The 19,507-nt window shown below is 43.0% G+C and overlaps 1 protein-coding gene across 7 annotated transcripts; it reads left to right on the forward strand.

Moving 5' to 3' along the window:
- The first annotated feature begins 103 nt into the window (after positions 1–103).
- LOC137602437 (catenin delta-1-like) lies at positions 104–17,705 on the forward strand. 7 transcript variants are annotated; one of them, XM_068325140.1, is made up of 23 exons: positions 104–238; positions 4,900–5,017; positions 5,518–5,721; positions 5,900–6,068; positions 8,504–8,572; positions 8,666–8,785; positions 8,908–9,170; positions 10,215–10,496; positions 10,577–10,817; positions 11,027–11,249; positions 11,349–11,541; positions 11,649–11,766; positions 11,881–12,034; positions 12,518–12,535; positions 13,172–13,240; positions 13,334–13,461; positions 13,635–13,785; positions 13,974–14,166; positions 14,260–14,468; positions 14,578–14,619; positions 14,707–14,774; positions 14,964–15,074; positions 16,032–17,705. In XM_068325140.1, exons 4-22 carry the CDS (start codon positions 5,910–5,912, stop codon positions 15,021–15,023), a joined length of 2,760 nt encoding a protein of 919 aa, XP_068181241.1. In that variant the 5' UTR covers positions 104–238; positions 4,900–5,017; positions 5,518–5,721; positions 5,900–5,909; the 3' UTR covers positions 15,024–15,074; positions 16,032–17,705. The 7 variants fall into 7 exon arrangements, with proteins under 7 accessions (XP_068181241.1, XP_068181238.1, XP_068181239.1 ...); XM_068325137.1 differs by lacking the exon at positions 5,518–5,721; XM_068325138.1 differs by lacking the exon at positions 5,518–5,721 and having other exon boundaries at positions 5,905–6,068.
- The last annotated feature ends 1,802 nt before the right edge of the window (positions 17,706–19,507 follow it).

Below are 19,507 nucleotides of genomic sequence, written 5' to 3' on the forward strand. Positions count from 1 at the left end.
TTCCCGTTACATTGGTCAGAGACAAACACCTGTACGAGAGGAGGAAATCTGCTTGCGCCGTATTTACGGTAACGCCGCTCGTTGATCCCGCCCTCTCTTTGAAAGAAAACTCGGTGATGTCGCTGCTCTTTAGACGAGCTTGACCCGGAGCCCAGGAGAGGAGGTGAACGGCGGGGGAGAGAACACGCTGTGATACAGAATAGTTTGGAGGGCATCGAGGAAGGATTTCCACTTATAGGTGAGTCGTCTTATAAATGCCACCAGATGGTTGATGTAGAAATGGAGGCTTTCCTCCGTAGAGGGTGTACTGCGGTGTTGGCAAGGAGTGGTCACATCAACATCGACATATCAGAAACACCAAAGCTAGCAAACATTTAAAGTTGATATATTCTCCTCTTAAAATAAATTTAAACTAGCTAGCTAAAAAAAATGGAGAACGTCGCCTAAATTGACTTGATTTGCTGTTTATCCGAGTAGAAGCTAACTCCTCCTGTAGGAGGCTAATCTTTTAGCAATGCTAACGCTAGCCTGGCTATGTGGGTTATTGTGATGCTAACGTAGCAAGACAGCCGAACCAGGTCATGAGAGTGCTGAGCGAGCATTCGAGCCAACCGGCCTGATTTGATCTTCAGCGTTGTGTTTTCCGGGCATTCGCGTTCAAGCAGCCACCGAGTAACCCACAGCTCCAAACACGCCAGTCTTTGTTCCGCCAGTCATTTTATACACGCCGTGTTATTAACGTTTGTAGCCATCTCCGTTCGAGGCTCCTGCTCCACGTTGTTATTTTACACTACAGAACATTTTAATAACAGACTGGGGGTGGGGGTGGGTATTGGGGGGGTTCTAGGCCGTAGTCGTGTCAGCTGCTTCAGATGGAACGAGACGATTGGGGAGTTTCGACTCGGAACGCGAAGTTAACGTGATGGTCATGCGGGTTTCGGTTCCCTGGTTGTGTATATTTAGTGTTTACAGTGTGTTAATAACACAGTCATCATCCCTGTTCAAGTGTTCACTAAAACAGGGAAATCACGTCTATCTATCGGTTTCGAGTCCGGATAGAGGAGTGTTTTAAAATCAAACAATAAACCCGGTGTTTGTTTGACAAAGCATTTCGTCCTCTGGACCGCTTTGTGTTTCTGGTTCTGTTTCCACCGTGCTGCTTTTCCAGCTGTGCTTAGTGGGATTTTAAAGGCTGTCGGCGTGTGAACCTGTTGGGTGGGTCCTGTGTGAACTTGTTTTGTTAGGAATGGGTGGAGATAACTGTCAGGTTAGGTACTTCACAAATAAACTAGTTTTTCGTTGGAAACTTTACTTTCGTCAAGGCGATCCTGTGTCAGGGTTCACACCCCCGGGGTTCAGACCGAGTTTGAATCAATGGGGCAGGACTCCCAGTTAGGAAGTTCCACCATTAGTGACCCCCTGTGTCTGTGAACACACGTTTACAAATCTTTACTGGCGACTTGTCTCAAAGTGGTGGTTTGATTGTTTAATCATGCTCTCAATGCCCACTGCCATTGTTTGAGGTGTGCAGGTTAATCTGCTGAGAGCCTAACCTGTGTTTGTCTGCTGCATGTATGTTAGCGTCATGCTATGTGTTAGGGGGTAAATGGATTAGCGGACTAAGTCTTCAATCCCATTACTAGACACATTCATCTTAAACCTGTGCTGATGGCCTCATGCTGACTTTTTTGCGAAGTGCAGTGTGGGTCGGCTCAAGATGGGCGTTTTGACAGTGAATGTGTTATTTTAGTGAGAATCTTTGCAGGTGTAGGAATTCTTGCATCAAGGAGAGTTTCATCAAGTTGACAAAGACTGTGTTGTTGGTTGCATATAAGTCTGATCACAGATATCCTCTGACGAGTCACACTGAGTGATGGCTGTAGAATCAGATGAACATGTGTGACTCATTGTGTGTCAGAGCTTGATCAGATGTTTGAGGTATGTGCGGGAGGAGGTTACATTTTATAATGTGTTCTGCTGATGTATGTGTTTCTCAAAGTGGTCTACTTGTACACGTTTTTAACATCTTTACTCAAATTTACTGAGCACATTATATTAAACACCAAAAAACAGTCTGAGGTGTTTTCACTGTCGTTTTATTTTGATAAAGGGACAAAAACCTGAACATAAGCAGTCAGCTAATAGAGAAAAGTCATTCTTGATTGTTTTTCAATAAAGCAATTGTATGACTATTCATTAGTTCAAACCACACTTTAAGTCAATATATAAAAAGCAATATGTGTCAACCCAGACATACTGTGTCTCATAGATTACATCTGAAGGTTCATGGATGGAGAACTTAAAGTGTCAAATGGAGAACATTATTATTTAAAGAGGAAGTGGTTTGTTGTCCTATGATCAACATAATGACCATGGCGGAAATAGCCACTGATGGTAGGTGGTTTCTTGGAGTATCAATACTATGAACTGTGGTTTTGTGCATGAGTACTTCTTTTGAAGAATTGGTTTTTGGTCCATTTAAGTAGCCACTGCATGCCTTTGCTCATCTCTGATATTGAATCCATAACATCCTGTTTCTCAGGAAGAGGGGAAGGGCAGGGGAGCAGCAAAGCTACTGCATCGATTGTTTTCATTGTTCAACGAAACTTGCCGCTGATTTTCAAGACCGAATGTAACAGCCGTGAAATGAGGAGAAGAGTGGCGACAGAAGTCAAAGAGGGAAGTGAACTCAAAATCACTTCCAGACGCATAAAAGGAAAGATGCACACTGTACTTGAACATGTTCAGTAATGTCGTCCTTGCTGTCAAGTCTCACATTCATGTGTTCATTCGCACAAATAAGCTCTTGTTCCTCCAACCTCCCAGACTGACAGCTGCAAATTTCTGTCTCCAACTGCTGCTGAACGCACGCACAGACTTGACACCAACACACACACACACACACACACACACACACACACACACACACACACACACACACACACACACACACACAATCACATTCCATGTACACTTGCCAAAAAAAATCAACCACAGTTTATACTGTATATCATTTATCTCATTAGTGAAGTCAGATGCCATTTTTATGATAGATGAGCTTGGTGTTAGAGGTGAGCATGGAAATGATTATGTGTTATAAATGTCGGATAAGGGGAGAATTGTTTAGTTTGTTTTTCTGTGTTTGAATAATTATAAACGCTCAACTTTAAAGGAAACAGTGGTTTCTAATTTTAGCTTTCTGAAACGCTAAGGTTCCTCAGAGAATGAGTGGGTGGGCTGCTGTGTTGAATTGGCAGTGAGACAATGCTAGGAATGCGAGATAAGCTTTTAGTTTCTATTCAGCACTTCTTTGCATATCTCAAGGCATACTCCCCCCCCCACTCCTCCCTTTTTTTTGCCCCATTTATCCTCTGACTCCTGTGAAAGCCTACCTGTGTTGCCCCTGCTTTTGTTTCCAGCTCCTACTCTGCCTGTCTCTCTGTAATGGATAGTATCAGCTCTTGTCCTGGCTATGACCATATATGGGCATGTGTGGTGCAGGACAGCAATGTGTGATTTGCCCAGGTAGGAGGCAAACGATGACTCGGGGCCGTCAGAGCCTGAAGGTAAAAGAGAGTGAGTGACGTCATGCCTTCCTGTCAGTCGTTTGTAGCCCCTCTTCAAGTCACGGTGTTGGTTTTCACAAATTCCTCCTTTGTTTTGTGAAACATGCTTCAACCATTCCTCATTTTCTCATCGGACCATCCCACTTTTTTCCCACACTGAGCACACCCTAAGCTGGGGGGGGGAGGTTAGGGTTGTGTGTGTGTGAATGTGTGTTACTCATTCATCTGACACACAAATGGGAAGAGGCAAATTCTGTAGGCTTAGAAATTTCCAAATAAAGGTTGTCGTAATGCTCTATCAAGGGGTGACATCATCTCGTCTGTCTTTTGTTTGCAAGAACATACTAACTGTCATAAACTCAAACCTGCTGACTAAAATGTAAATGCAGGCCCCCATTTCTCAAATTACTGTTAACTTAAGCTCTCACAAGACTGTTGTTGGCTTGTTTCCTAAAGATAGAGAGGGATTCGTGGAGAAACTGAAATTTGGTAGGTCCTTGTCTTCCTCGTCCAACCGGTCGTGTGTGTTTGACAATGCCTGGGTTTATTCGCTTTTGATGCAGGAGCTAATGGAGAGTCAGACTACCACAGAGGGCAGCAGATAAGGGGATCTGAGTCTTAACTTGTTTGCCTTTGATATGACAGTGTCTGCCTATCAGACCAAGGTAACAGAGGGACATGGGGGAGGGATGAAAAGCAGCCACTCAAAGTTGAGAGGACAAGAGCAGCAGATTAAAGGAGTTGGGCAGGCGATCAATGAAAAAAAGGATTATAGTGGATAAAAGAGGCAAGATGGAACTGTAGAACAGGAGTTGAAGAAAAAACAATTATGGTCATTGAAAGATGTTACAGTATTTAAAACTTTCAGTTCAATAGCATATCAATTTGTGATGAGAATGATTATATAAGAGTGTGGGAAAAGTTGATACAGATATAAGGTGGGTTAATATCAGTATGGTGAGGCTTCATAAAAGTTTAAATTACTGTAAATAATAAAATGTCACTGCATCGCGGAATTTCATTTTTGCGGGTGGTCCTGGAACGCATTAACCGCGAGTAAATTGGCCCAGACGGAGCTGCAGGCTGGTCAACTTTCCATAGCTAGCTGCCATTTGCAGACCAAATGTCGGGTAAATACAGGGTGTGTCTGAAAGCTGGAGCTACTGTTTGTGTCTTCCCTGCGTTTTTCAGCTTGTAGAGAAAATACATCTGCATTGGCACACTTGTATGAAATTCTCACTATGTTGTGGCTTTTCAGACAGAGGCTTCTCTCTTCACCAAAAAAAACAACGTTTCCTTACGTTTCCCTCTGTGTCCGTCTTTCCTCCTACAGTCCATTGCTTCCTGTTTCTGGGCTTTGTGGTTTGGTGACATTCTACCCATGAGCAACTAGAGCTCTACCTCTGACCTTGGTGTGATCCCTCACCTCTACTTCCAAACCACGCCCACAGGTGAGGTGTCTACTTTGTTATTTTTCTCGAAAATGAGCTTTGAGTGTGTGCATGTTTGCATGTTTTGCTTTGCGTGTAGATCAGGAGAAAGCAAGTATGCAGTATTGTGTAGATAGAATGTTAAGTGTGGTGTGTTATTTCCAAGAGGGATAGAAAGTCATGATTTCCTAAACATCTTGGGACCGTAGAGGTTCTTTTGGAAAAAAAAAACCCCTGTAGATTTATTCTATATTGACACGATGAATACAGCGCATCAATGCAAGTAATGCAGTGATTTTTTTATCCAAAATCTGTCTGCCATTTTTAAATAATGTATTTTCTGATGTGTTGTGTGAGAATATAAAAAGCCTGGAGGTCCATGATTCCATTAGGAGGCTGTAGATTAAACTCTCCAAATTACTAATGACTGATTAGAATGGAAAGTTAAAAAGCTGGATTTTCATGCATAGTGTGGTTAACATTTGTGAGTGGGACATTCATCACTCGTCTTGTGATTATAGGTTCTTGAAGCGATCGTTGTTTGAATCGGTGAATCACAGGAATTCTAAAGAAATAAAACTGTACACGGCGATCAAACGAAGAGACCTGGGCGGGTTTGATGTTGAGATTTTAGTCTTGACCGTGTCTTCACTGAGGTTACTACCATATATATTCTAAGGCCAGAGGAAGTGATTCATACAGTGTCACTCACAATCTGTCAACAGGTAAATCAGATTCAAACCAAAATATAACACCATAGAATCAGCCCATAAGACAATGCATCTCTACTTTGTGTGGCGAGTTGTGTCTTTTCGTTAGACACCCACTCCCAGAGCTGTGGTGTTTGAGCACGTTGGATGTGTGTAACACCCCCCCACCCACCCCTCTTTCCCCTTGGGGCAGTGTAGTGTGTATGGAGCAGTGTGAGAGTGCAGCGGCTCTGCTGGAGTCTGTCAGGGAACAGGAGGTGCAGTTTGAGCAGCTGACCCGGGCGCTGGAGGAGGAGAGGAGGAGGGTCGGCCTCCCTGCCACCAGCCCCTCAGCCCTGGGTCGCCCCCTCCCTCACACACAGGTAATTCTTTCCGGTGAACCCGGTCACGTCCATCCATTCCCTCATTTGCATTCACGGCTCCTGATTTCGACTTCCATCCAATAGCCGGATCATCATTTCTCCGTCCGTTCTGGAATGGCTTCTCACTGAGCTCCATGCATCCGTCAGTCATCTTTCTCGCCCTCCTCTTCTTCACTAGTGCTCGGCAGATGTGTGTGTCATTAATTGTTGTTCTTTTCTACATTATCTCCTAAACCATCCAGCTTTTATCCCCACATTGTGCACAGCATGTGCATTAACCTGATATTTTCTGCCATTGACTGATTGCATCCTTCTGACAGAATGGAACGCTGAGAATGATTGTTTCAGTAATTCAACCCAATAACCACCTGCCTGAGAGCCTACTGGCTATCTGGGGGTCTTCAAGCATGTCTGTGACCCTTCATAAGCGTGTAGCTGCTCTCATGGTCCACATGCATGACCTGTGATTACAGGGTCGACATCTTGCACTGGTAATTCTCATCTCCAGTGCTGCAGCAGTGTGCAGTTTCAGAACAATCTGTACATACTGTACGTTTGGGTTCAGACTCGACCACAACTGTGTGGTTGGAGTTAAAGTTGATGTCCTCCAAGTGTTTTTTTTTATACTTGAGTCTGCTGTTGACATGAAAATCACCATTATCTTTTCTGTTTATCTTTCTTGTCCATGTCCCTATAAATATTTAATTTGTTCCATACCATTATGCTGTACATAAAAATTTAATGCGATTGTGTTGCTATTAAATAGGCAGCGGGTTGTTATCGGGAGAACCTGATTTAAGAACATTAGTAATGATGAGAGTTTTCACAATCATCTCAATAAGCAATCAAACCCTAATGTGACCTCAGCGTGCGCCGACTTCTAACACACTACCTACTAGCCATCATCACACACATTCAGCATGCCTACTGTGTCACTCACCTAAAGCACACGAAGACCCCCCCCACCTCGGTGGAATCTCAGGTATTTTGCTTTGTTTCAGCATGTCCTGTCATGAAATGCTGCCATGCATGTGTCACATAATGCGGCATCCAGTGTTTGTTTTTTTTTCATTTTAAAATGGAATTTTTTTTTTCCCTGTCTAAATAATTTAACAAAGACTTGTGTGGTTCCAGCTCACATGACAATGTGTGATAAAGTCACTGGTATCCTTTCATGCTGCATGATGTGAGTGATTTAACTGTGCAAATGTTGTTAAAGTTGGGTGTTTGGATGGAATAGCAGTCAATAAGCAGCTGTTTCCCGTGAACATAAAGGTTATTAAAGTTTATTTTTCAGTATTTAGCCATGTGCATTATTTAGAGAATATGTGAGCACATTGCTGGTAAAATGGAGTTTTTGTTGATGTATCTGTATTTTTTTTAAATGTGTTTAAGGTCACCTGTGGTGATTTTGAAGACTGCCGTTAGGATGATCTAATCACATAACTCATCCTAACAGCAGTTTAGCCGTCCTGTGTTTCAAACGTTTGTGTTTGGCCAAAGCTGCTGAAGGAGAATCTTACTGTGTTCTCAGGCCTCATTGTCAGCATTGTTGAACCCTCACTGAGTAGAGAACGTGTTCTCAACTATCTCCGGCCTTTAAGGACATTAGATGAAATCTCATGTTTTGTCTCATTGAATCCTTGGAAATAACATTAGGTTCAGTTTTTAGTTACTTCAAATACCGAGGAAAACCAACGTATGTGTTGTATTTCTATAAGCGGTCAGGAAGATAAGGGTACTTTTGTTTCTGCAGTTTCACAATGTGAACATTTCTCCATCACCCGAGCACAATTCTCGCTATACCTTTTTTTAGCCGACTGTCAGCTGGAGTAGAAATGTACCAGTACTCTTTTTGTTCTAGGAGCCAGTCTACACTTCCTTTTGCATCCTAATAACAAATCTGCCTCCTTGTGGACACACAGTGATATAAAATGCAATAACATACTGATACAAATTAAATGGGTGATAGATTTATTTTTTGTGGTATTCATTCATCACAGTGAGCGCTGATGAAAGACGTCGTGATGAGACAGACTTACAGAGAAGCTTGGCCATGCTCTGATTTATTTCGCTGCTGTTCCATTTATGTTAATGTTGCATAAATGTGTTCCCATGAATTCTGAAGTTGCCCAAGTCCTACTGTGTGGCAGTTATGTACTACATAACAGAGTGTGGCAGGAAGTTGACGTGAGTGGCTACACTCGAAAATGTCGTCCTCATCTTGGAAGTGATTGAGAGATCCTGAACTCGCAGAGACAGTTTGGTCAGTAGTGAATGTGCTCTATCAGCAGTAACATCATCTGGCTGGTTTGCAGGAAGTTGACAGGGGAAGCTTGCTTTGGACCTCACTGTTATGTATTTCACTAAAAATTGTGTGTCTTTAGAATCCAACAGTATACGTTACACAGTTGTGTCTTTCTCTTTCATCCCAGAATGGGCATTTAGGGGAGGCAGACATAGAGCGATTGAAACTGACTGACTCCTACATAAACGGCACACAGGTATGGGTTTGAGTGTGATGTTGCATGTAAATATTTTCCGTGTATTCATGCGGTTGAGTCCGTGTGATTTTAAACATGTTGTGTCTCATACAGTACAGAATGGTTGACCCGGCGCACGGAGCTCTTGATGAGAGCTACACTCCCGAGGATGACTCCCAGGAAGTTCACTCCGTCTTTTCTGAAGAAGGAACGGCACGACGGCCAGAGAATGGGGTAAATGTTTCACACATGTACAATCGTATGATCAGCCAGGAAACAACGTCCCCAGTTTTTTTTTTACCCATATTATTGCTGTTAAATTTTAATATTGTGCTCTCTTCCTGATCATCTTTTAGATGAAGAAACCAATGTCACGCACGGTCCTGCCCCCTGACTCGATGTCCATTGACGGGGGCTTGTCAATGACCGGTATGGGGGGCTACAGCGCTACGATGGACCGTCCTTACAGGCAGCCTGGAGTCGGAGACTACCCCACAGCAACAGTTCCCCGAAACTACCACTATGGCCCTGTGGGGGGTTACGATGATTACCGTGGAGGCCCCCCTTCAGAGGCGTACCCCAGCCTGAGCAGGGGCTCACACATGGACGAACGCTATAGGTAAGAGAGAGGGAGAGAGAGCTGTGAATGTTATCTTCAGTGGAATGTTTTATTTTGAATTTTACTTCGGCTTGTCTTATATTCTTTATCACAAAACAAGACCTTGAATCGTAACAAAGTTATGTAATAACTCGAAACAACAGATATTTTCAGCTCAACTTCAGATTTTAGAATAGAGTAGACTGTTTCAGCGGTGTGGGACTTGATTTCTTTCTGTAAAACTACATCATATCACTGTGAAATGTTCTGGTAAAGGATGGGGGGCTCATTCATTGTGAGGTTAAATGTCTATATTATTCTATCCTCTTTAACTGAGCTGTCCGTAGAGTTAGTTCTCTTGTCATCAGGGAGTGGAGGGATAACTTCTCCATAGAGACAAAGTTTTTCATATGTATTGTTTTGTACTTTAAACAACACAAGCAACATACAATGAAGTTCCATATCATTCGAGTGATGGACCTACAGCTAGCTCCAAAAATCAGGTTCTTATACTTAGGGCTGTGATGATGTTCTCATTCCCACAATACTTTGGTCTACCTGTTGAGAAGGTGAGCTCAGTACCGTCACACCCACTGTTTTTTTTTTTTTTTTTTGTGTGTGTGCAGTTGTTTTTTGAGTGAAAGCTAAATGCGTGCATTTCGTCTGGTCTGTGCAGCAGAATCCCTGTCATTTTATCTGGCAAGGCCAGCTTGCTTGCATGTCCTGTCACTGCTTACGTTTTGCCCCCCTCCCTGATTAGGAAGATGCCAGCAGCACCAATGCAAACCAGAATGTCCAGTCAGCATTAAAATAAAAACTGAAATGTTCCACTCCTTTTTAAAGTGAACTTATAGCAAACGGTACAGCTTAAACATCATGGAACAAATACAAAATGTTCTAACTTTAATGTCCCTCCTACAGAGGGTTTTGGAATGATGTATGCGTGTTCTGTTACTCTCTAACAAGAGCCACATTTCTGGTTAAGTCGATCCATGTAAAAGGAGAGCATTCAGAAGGGAGTCTGTAACAGTTTTGTTCTCTTTGGTCCTCTTGTTGTTTACCCAGGCCGGTCGATGGCTACAGGACTCTGGACTCTGGCTACCGGGCACCGAGCCGTCAGCAGATGGACCCGTACGCGGCGCAGCCCCAGGTGAGCCGGGGGATGAGGGCTCTTGGCTCGGCTTTGGAGATGCGTTACGGTCAGGGACACTTCGGTCTGGAGGATGACCAGCGCAGTGTGGGATATGATGACTACGGCATGGGCCCCCTACCCATGCACCCTGGAGGTTATGGTACTATGCCACGCCTAGGACCTGGCCTTGGTGGTGTAGACAGGCGACGACTCAGGTAAAACACAAACATGTTAAATGCATTTCAATCAGACCGTGTGTGGAGCTAACCAGTGTTCTTTCCCCTGCATCGTGCAGGAGCTGTGAAGATACTTTAGATAGCGACATGGTGGCACCTGACCCTTATGCTTGGGGCATTCCAATGACGATGGAGAGGGGGAGCATGGCTTCACTCGACAGCACGCTGAGGAAGGGCCCTCCCACTTCCTGGAGACAGCCCGAGCTGCCCGAGGTCATCGCCATGTTAAACTACCGTTTGGATCCTGTCAAGACCAATGCAGCCGCCTTCCTCCAACATCTCACATTTAAAAATGATAAGGTAAAGACATTGTGGCATTCAAATGCAGAATAGTGTATTAAGCAGATTTCTGTGTTTTAATAACATCAACTGGACTTGTTAGAAACAATCTGAAGATGTTGACCTGAAGAACCCTCAGTTCTCATTGAGCAGATGATAATCTGTATGAATTTTATTTGTCAAATTCTTGCTGTGAGCAGAATAAAAAATAAATTCGGTTTTGTGTCCAGGTTAAGTCGGAGGTGCGTCGCCTGAAGGGTATCCCCGCTCTGGTGTCACTGCTGGACCACCCCGGCAAGGAAGTGCACCACTCGGCCTGTGGAGCGCTGAAGAACATTTCATACGGGCGAGACCAAGACAATAAAATTGCCATAAAGAACTGTGATGGAGTGCCAGCACTAGTCAGGTTACTGAGAAAAACCCACGATCAGGACCTCACTGACACCATCACAGGTATCAACGTCATGGTTGTAACATGAATCATTCCTTAGTCACTCTCTTATCCAGATTCTGTCTGTATTGAAAGTAAAAGTAATACCTCTGTCTCTCCAGGAACCCTGTGGAATCTCTCATCCCACGACTCTGTGAAGATGGAAATTGTGGACCACGCCCTGCATGCTCTAGCTGATGAGGTCGTTGTTCCCCACTCTGGTTGGGAGCGAGGGAGCAACGGAGGGGAGGAGAGCTGCAAACCACGCCATTTGGAGTGGGAGACTGCCTTGACCAACACTGCTGGCTGCCTTAGGTACAAGTTCTCAATGGATTGAAATGAGTCAGTCCAAGAAGGAGAAATAGAGAATTATTTTTAGAAGAAAACCTATAATTATGGGCTTAACTTGTCCTCTCCAACAGGAATGTGAGTTCAGAACGCAGTGAGGCCCGACGAAAGCTAAGGGAATGCACAGGATTGGTGGATTCACTCATGTACGTTGTCCAATCGCAAATCAACCGCAAAGATGTGGATAATAAGGTACCTTAAGTTAGCTGAGAGGTTTTATCTTTGGGTCTTTTAAAAATATCTTTAAAGCATTGTTAAGTATTTTAATCTAGAATGAATTTATCCCCTTCCCTTATCTTTCTACAGTTGGTGGAGAACTGTGTGTGCCTCTTGAGGAACCTTTCCTATCAAGTCCACCGTGAAGTTCCTGGAAGTGAGCGCTATGTGGAGACCATTCCCGTCAACCAAGGGCCGGCCTCCTCCAACAAAGGTGGCTGCTTCGGCTCTCGGAAGGGTAAAGGTCAGTGTCGACCATCGGAGCTCAGCGTGTAGTCACACCTGTAGGTCAGTTCTGTGTGCAACAAGGGAGAAATGATCCGTTTGAAGTCCGATCCGGTTCATGGTGACTTTAATAAGTAACGCAGACAGATTCAGCTGATTTGTCACTCTGAGGGATTGTTTCCCTGCATCATCAGCACATCATCAAGACCTGATTGGGGAAATCACATCCAGCTGAAGGACAAAAACTGTTTCAGCTTTTTTTAACAGAACAATAGCCTTTTTTGACAACTCTTGAAGTATTAGTCAGAAATACTTCCTGCTCTGACTGAGTGCATGTAAAGAGATTTGATAGATGGATGCTAGTGGATTTGAGCTTGGTGGTGGGAGCAACTTTGCTGTTTTTTCACACTCTACCACTGTCTTCCTCCTCTCCTTCTGATCCTTCTCCCATCTTTCTTCCCACCCTACTTCACCTCCCTGTTTTTTTCTCCACTGTGTTTAGATGAGTGGTTTTCCAAAGGTAAGATTCTCCCTTTGGTGTTCTTGTGAACTTTTGACCACTCTCATCACTCTTTAAACTAATGAAGATTAATGCCTCACTAGCAAAAATTTTGAAAGCATATCACAACCAGCTCACAAGCATGACTTCTGGATATCAAGCCAACGACATTGCATGTTCACAAAGCCTGTTACACTCGCTGCATGGTTACATTTTACATAAAGATAGATGTCTGTGTTGAATGAAGTCAGATGGACCTGTAGGAAAAGCTTGAAGACATTTCTCTTAGAAGCTTTGTTAGTTCTGAACAGCTGGTGGGTTCTAGTGGTTGAGGTTGTCATAATGAGTGTGGTTGAACCTATGGGCTGCAGCCCCCCCCCATCCCCCCAACCGTTCTGAACTAGAGAAGGCTCTTGGAATAGAGGTGTAATGTCTCTGAGCTTTTCCTGCGTGACCACTTGACTTTATGTGACGCAGATCTACCATGACCTGGATGGACATTTCACATTAGGATATACAGCTTGAGTTTCAAAGACCAGAGAAGAGGACTGGCATTAACAAACTGTTCATCTCACCCATCTTTACTTAAGCCCTGTTATATCTTCAGGATAATATTTTATCTTCTCTTCTTTTTTTCAATTTGATGTCTTGCTTCAGGTAAGAAGGATGGAGACGATGGAACTGGAGACCAGGTTGACATTCCAAAGAGGACCACGCCTGCCAAAGGTATGAGCAGCTCTCCTCACTTTTTCTAACTGATCGGTTTTCAGTGTAGTGAAATAAAAATCCCCTCACTTTAACATTTTATGTTTTTATTAGGTTATGAACTGTTGTTCCAGCCAGAGGTGGTTCGTGTTTACACATCCCTTCTCAGAGAGAGCCAGAACCCCTCGGTGTTAGAGGCTGCTGCTGGTGCCATCCAGAACCTGTGTGCTGGCAGATGGACTGTTAGTATCTTTTGTTAACAAAAACTCTGTTTTTGAATGAGATGTTAGGAAATCAAATGAGTAATATCATCAGATCAAAATGTCTCAATATGAGGAAGTTTAATCTGTCGTTAGTTGAATTCATGATATTGCTGTGTTGATTCATTTTTCCTCTCAATCCTTTTGTTCTTCAGTATGGTCGATATATCCGGGCCACCGTGCGCCTGGAGAAAGGTCTTCCTATGATGGCAGAGCTGCTCTCTCATGGCAATGACCGCGTGGTTCGGGCAATGTCCGGAGCGTTGAGGAACCTGGCCATTGACAATCGTAACTGTGAACTTCTTGGTAAGCATTTTGGTTTGTGAACCCAAAGAGAAAAACTAACGTAGCAAAAATATTTTAAAAAAAGAATAAAGTTCAGGTATTGTTCAGCATTCTATGCGCTTTAATAGGTGCATGCAAGTTTCTGAACTGAAGGGGTTTACATTTGCATCATTCAGATTTCCTTGCTTCACTGCCCGTCTCTCCTGCAGGCTTGCATGCTGTGCCGCACCTTGTTGCCAACCTGCCTGGAGGCCAGAGCCAGTCTGGACGCGCTCTGTCCGAGGAGACGGTGGTGTCGGTTCTGAGCACGCTTGCTGAGGTGCTAGGCAACAGACTGGAGGCAGCGAAGACCCTTCGTGCATCACAGGGTATTGAGAGGCTGGTGCTCATCAATAAGGATGGGTAAGTGTGTTCTGTGAGCTGAGAGAACAAGTATTCTGTATAATATTAAAAGATGTGGTAAAAATGAGAATTTTGGATCTGTTTGTACTGCAGGAAGCGTTCAGACCGTGAAGTGCGTGGGGCCGGCCAGGTGCTGCAGCTTATCTGGGCTCACAAAGAGCTGCGCCGACCTTTAGAGAAAGATGGCTGGAAAAAGACCGACTTCATGGTCAACCTGAACCCGAACATGGGCACGACCAACGGCCCCAGCACACGAGCCAACGGCACCCACGAGGACAGCACCACGCCGCTGCTGGACAGAGGTGAGAGTGCAAGAAATAACGTGTGATTAGAATATTTAAGCAGTTAATCAGTGGTAGAACTCAAGCTGTGTTTTCATTTTGTTTAACTGGATGGTTTCCTGTGTTGAAGGAGAAAAGAGGGACATGATTCCACTGAATGACCTCGGCCCTGGTTAGTACATTTGTTATCACTGCTGATGAAGACATTGTAGCTGTGTTTGTCAGGATGAGATGAAGCATCGTGTTTATTTCCCCCCAGAGGCTTACTCTACACTGGACCAGAGGGAGAGGAGACACACTCTGGATGAATCCACAGACACTTTACCGGTACTTTATAATATCTCACGTCTTCTCACACACTGCTCACTTAACAACACTAACTCATCTCCTGCACCGCTATGAATAATTCCTGTATAACCTCTGGCAGCCTTTATAAACTTCACAATGACTGCAAATTTTCTTTTCTCACACTCACCTCCTGTCCTTCTTCTCTCTTTGTCTTTGGTTGTCTCTCAGCGAGGGGTATATGGGGGCAGAAAGGGCTCCTTGCCCCTGTTGGACTCATACGATGGTTAGCCCCCCCTCCCCCCTTCTCTCCTCTAACCTCCCTCTGCATGTAACAGCATGGTATGTTGAACGGGTCTCTTGTCCTGCATGGACACCACAAGCTCATTTTGTTAACTTCTTACCCTGACAATGTTGGCTTTTATACCAAAAATCAGAAGAAATCACCAACTTCTGTTTTAGTTCCCTCTTGTGGCTTCATTGGGTATTACAATACTCTAGGCCAGGATTTGTATCTTTATGCCACCACAATGGACTGTGGGCTTATTTTGTTCATTTAATTGTAGGTAACAGGTATAATCTATCAGCAACTCACAGGGCAGAAATCAGAGATATTCACACACGCTTATTCAGTTGTGTTTTTCAGTGGAGACATCGTTCATCTCAGTTTGCTCGCTATCATCTATGATGCAGCATCATCTGTCCACATCAGTGCAAATGGATGAAATGAGAACTAGCAGCTAAGCGCATTCTATTGATTAACTACATGTCAGGTTTGGCATTAATAAAAAAAATCAACTAGAGTAAATGAGAGAGTGTAATTTACCTCAGTGTATTTATAAGTTAAATAAATCACACACTTACTATTCTTCACATTGAAACATTTTACTGTAAAGTTGTTAGGTCTGTTTGCAGGGAGTCAATCACTGTAATAAAAACAACTTCATGCTTAAACTGATAGTTTTAATTTTTCTTCTTATAAATTCAAATTAATGTTTTTTATCACCAGGACGTTGTTCTTAATGTTAATAAATGAGTGGTGACACAGCAAAAACTCATCCGAATACAAGAAAAAATAAAACTTCCCCTCCAGCATCTGAGAGCTTGTTAAACAAGTCATAGAAGTAAATCAGACGAATCTTGGTTTAGGGTTAGTTTTATAATTCTGCCATGCCGTACTTAAACCACACAAGTCCCTGTGTTGCCTCCAATGTTTTCTGTGAAAATGTCCCACAATTAATTTTTTCTGATTTTATACTGAATCTCTTTTAATCCATGTTTTTTCCTCTTTTCCTGTAGAAAAATTGATAGTGTGCATCACCCAGACCGGGCCATCCCTACCCTACCACTGCTACTGAAGAGAGAAGAATCAGATCCAGATTCCCTCCCCCTTGTCTGTCCTCCTCTCTCCTCTTCTGTCAACACACAGATGGAAGACGAGGGTCGGAATCCAAAGAAAGCGACTGTGCTGCAGGCGAAACCTTTCACGCAGCACAAACGTACAAACTCATTCGACTGTAGCAACAGAAATATATATTCAGTTTTTTCTTAATTATAATTCTTCTGTTAGGGCAATCAACTTTGTCGACAATCATTTAAATTCTGGTGTTGTTTCTCTTTTCTTAAATTTTGTTTGTTTGTTTTTTTCTTGCTATTGTCAACATTTGGTCAATTTTGTCATGGTCGATATATTGCTGCCAATACCTGCATCCTATTGACAAATTTGTATGTAGACTTCTATGTAGGGTATATGCTGTATATAAAAAAAAAAGAGAAAATGAATGGGATGACTGCATTGCTTTTGGCTCATTAATTTAACTGGTCCCTTTACTGGGATTGTTGGAAGGTTTGGAACGCACCGTCAGACCAACAGCTGACCTGTAGATTGAGAATGTTGTTTATATTGGAGTTATTTTCCTGTCTAGAGTTATTTTCTCTCGGTTGGGACGAGCACAAGTTCAGACAAGAAAGGGCAGGTATGTGTATATTTGTCATACAGTAAACCTGTTGCTATATGAGTGTGGTTGTGTGTTTCAAAATGAATTTGGACCTTGGTGTGTGTGTGTGTGTGTGTGTGTGCGCGCGCGCGCGAGTGTGTGTGTGTGTGCACGGACCAGTCTTTGGTTATTTAATCCGTTCATAGCATCATGTTTTTACCTTGTGCTTCGACTCCAGTGACTAAACAGTAAGATTTCCTAGTTTTTCTGTTCAAACTGCCTTTGTGTTATTAACACTTTATTTCAAACTTCCTTCTCACCCCTGTGAGATAGAAGCGAGAACCTTTTTAGCTGCTACGTCTTGACTTCCTGTCTGTATTTAGCCATTCAGAGTAGAACACAGTAACCTTGGTACCGAGGTGTGAAGCGAAGAACGTTCACTAAACCACTAAAACGTATCACTTCAGCTGCCATGACTGTTCACACTATATCTGTAGCTTATTCACTCAGAAACTAACACTTTGGGAGGAAATATTTCTACTCTAATCTTGAGTTAAATTATTTTCTCATTAATAATGTCTCAGTTTAATAAAACACATAATTACAGGAGGCTTCTCCACACAGATGAGACGGAGTTTGACGAAATGGGGTTAACAAACTGAAACTACATTTTGAGGTCAAAAAGCACATTTTGAACTAGGATCCTTTTTTTTTTTTTTTAAACCTCTCGTTCTTTTTTTTAACTTTGATTTATCTCATATGTTTGTATGTGTGGTGGTGGCGGGAAAGCATTATGCAATTTGTCTAACTTTTAATCTCAGTTTTATCGCCAACATGTTTTTAAGACAAAGGAGACCAATCATCTTTGTTTTTATTTTTACTCTATGAACACAGTACATTTGTATTGTTGCCTATCCATGTAAATTCATGATGTAACATTCATACCTGCCTTGGCTCTGAATTTTTTTTTTTCCAGTAAAGTATGTAACTGGTAGTACTGTTGTTTTTATAAATAAAGATCGTTTCCTAGACAAGACTCGGCATCATGTGATCAATGTCACTATGACCACGTGAAGAGCTGCTGTTTGACATAAACATGTCAAATTAGAGGGAGGCAGTCTGTCTGGTCCAAAAACAAAATCAACACAATGTGAGACCTTCACGCTCCAACGCCGTTCATCTCTGAAGTCGTTAAACTCAAACTGCTCAAGCCTGGATGAAACCTATTAAGCTTCAAACAAGACACAGCATAAAAGAAGTGTTGACATTCTCAGCTTTGCATTGGACTCCGGTTACACATGCTGACAGGAGAAGAGCTGACATGTAAGTGTGTGTTTGTCAGCCTCCACAGAGACGGTGGAGAAATGCATCAGATTTCACGGGGACGTGAAAATGTCTTGGCGTTTCGGGAATGCTGCACATGTGAAATTCATCCGGCACAGATTGGGAAGCAGCTGCTGAGGGTTTAGACAAGTTTGATGTTGTGTCGTGATGTTCATGCATCAGCCTGTATCCAGTGCAAAGTCACATTCCACTCAGGACAATGAAGTTGTGTTTATGAATAAAGTCTTATAGCAGCGTTGGAGGAGTTAACATTTTATTATTGAATCCTTTCACAAGTGTTTTAGGGCTCGATACGACACAAACCTCAACAACTCTGTCATTAATTTTTTTTAATGTATCTACAGGAGGTTTCACTCTCACATTTTCTTTAAGATTCCATTCTGTGCTTTTTGTTAGATTCTTCTCCAAAGTGACAACTAAGTCTTATTTTTAATCTATGTGAGGAAGAGGTGCACCAATCACTTTTCTTTTTCTCCAAATACCTTCAAGATTTCTGATTTAAATCCAAAACTCCAAGAGTCTAACTATAAAAACGTTTATGAAGTTACGTGAAATGCTTTGTAATGGACAAATGCAATATCGTGAACACATTGGTTGATGCTCAAGATGTAGAAAAGGATAGTCACAGTTAATTTAGAGCTGCAGCAGAGGGATCAGAAAACCACGAGAGAAGAGACATGTTTGTAAATATAATTTAAAGAATTTATGATTGACTTTAAAATAAAATATGACTGGGGAGGTTTTACGTTTTGGGACTGGTGGATTATTTGTCTATCCCCAAGAACAACTGTAAAACAGGCTAATAAAAACATCCACAACTGCTTTTGCCAGTAATTGCTTTGAAGAAATAATATCTGAATGACTGGTGAGTGTGTTCGCAAGTCTGGTGTTTGTCACTAAGTTTGCGTAACGTTTCTAACCTGTGCAAGTGGTACATACACCATTCCTTAAACATGAGACCTCCAAGAGCAGCAGATTCTCCCTCCCACTTTTCCTGTCATTCGGTGTCATATCTATTTCTGGCGATCCCGCTTTATTCCTCTCTATCACTCTCTCAAGCTCAAATAGGAGCAGCAGCATTATACTTCAGCACTGGATCCAGTGAGGGTAAAGCTGAAGAAATGGCCTGGGGCGTATGAACAGAGAGGAACGACCGTCGTGACAGATTTAGAACCACACCACCTGGTGTGTTACCACCCACGAGGAGAGTCACGACACTGGGAGATGATTTGTGCTTCTTCTTCTGGATGATCCCTGAAGTTGGCTCGTGGAAGAAAGTAATCACAAACAGCTGAAATCAAAAGAAACAGCTCAGGATAAATCATGGGTTCACTTGGTGTGTCCCCCTCAAACTCAGACGACGAGTCACCTGATCGCACCCCGGTCCCGGACTCCTCTCGCCACACCACCCACACTGGGAAGCAGACTGGTTTGAGTGGCTTAGGCTATGGTTTCTGGGTGGCCTGGGATCACCTGAGGCCCTTCATCCCCTTC

The sequence above is a fragment of the Antennarius striatus genome, chromosome 10 (assembly GCF_040054535.1).
Source record: "Antennarius striatus isolate MH-2024 chromosome 10, ASM4005453v1, whole genome shotgun sequence".
NCBI lineage: Eukaryota > Metazoa > Chordata > Actinopteri > Lophiiformes > Antennariidae > Antennarius > Antennarius striatus.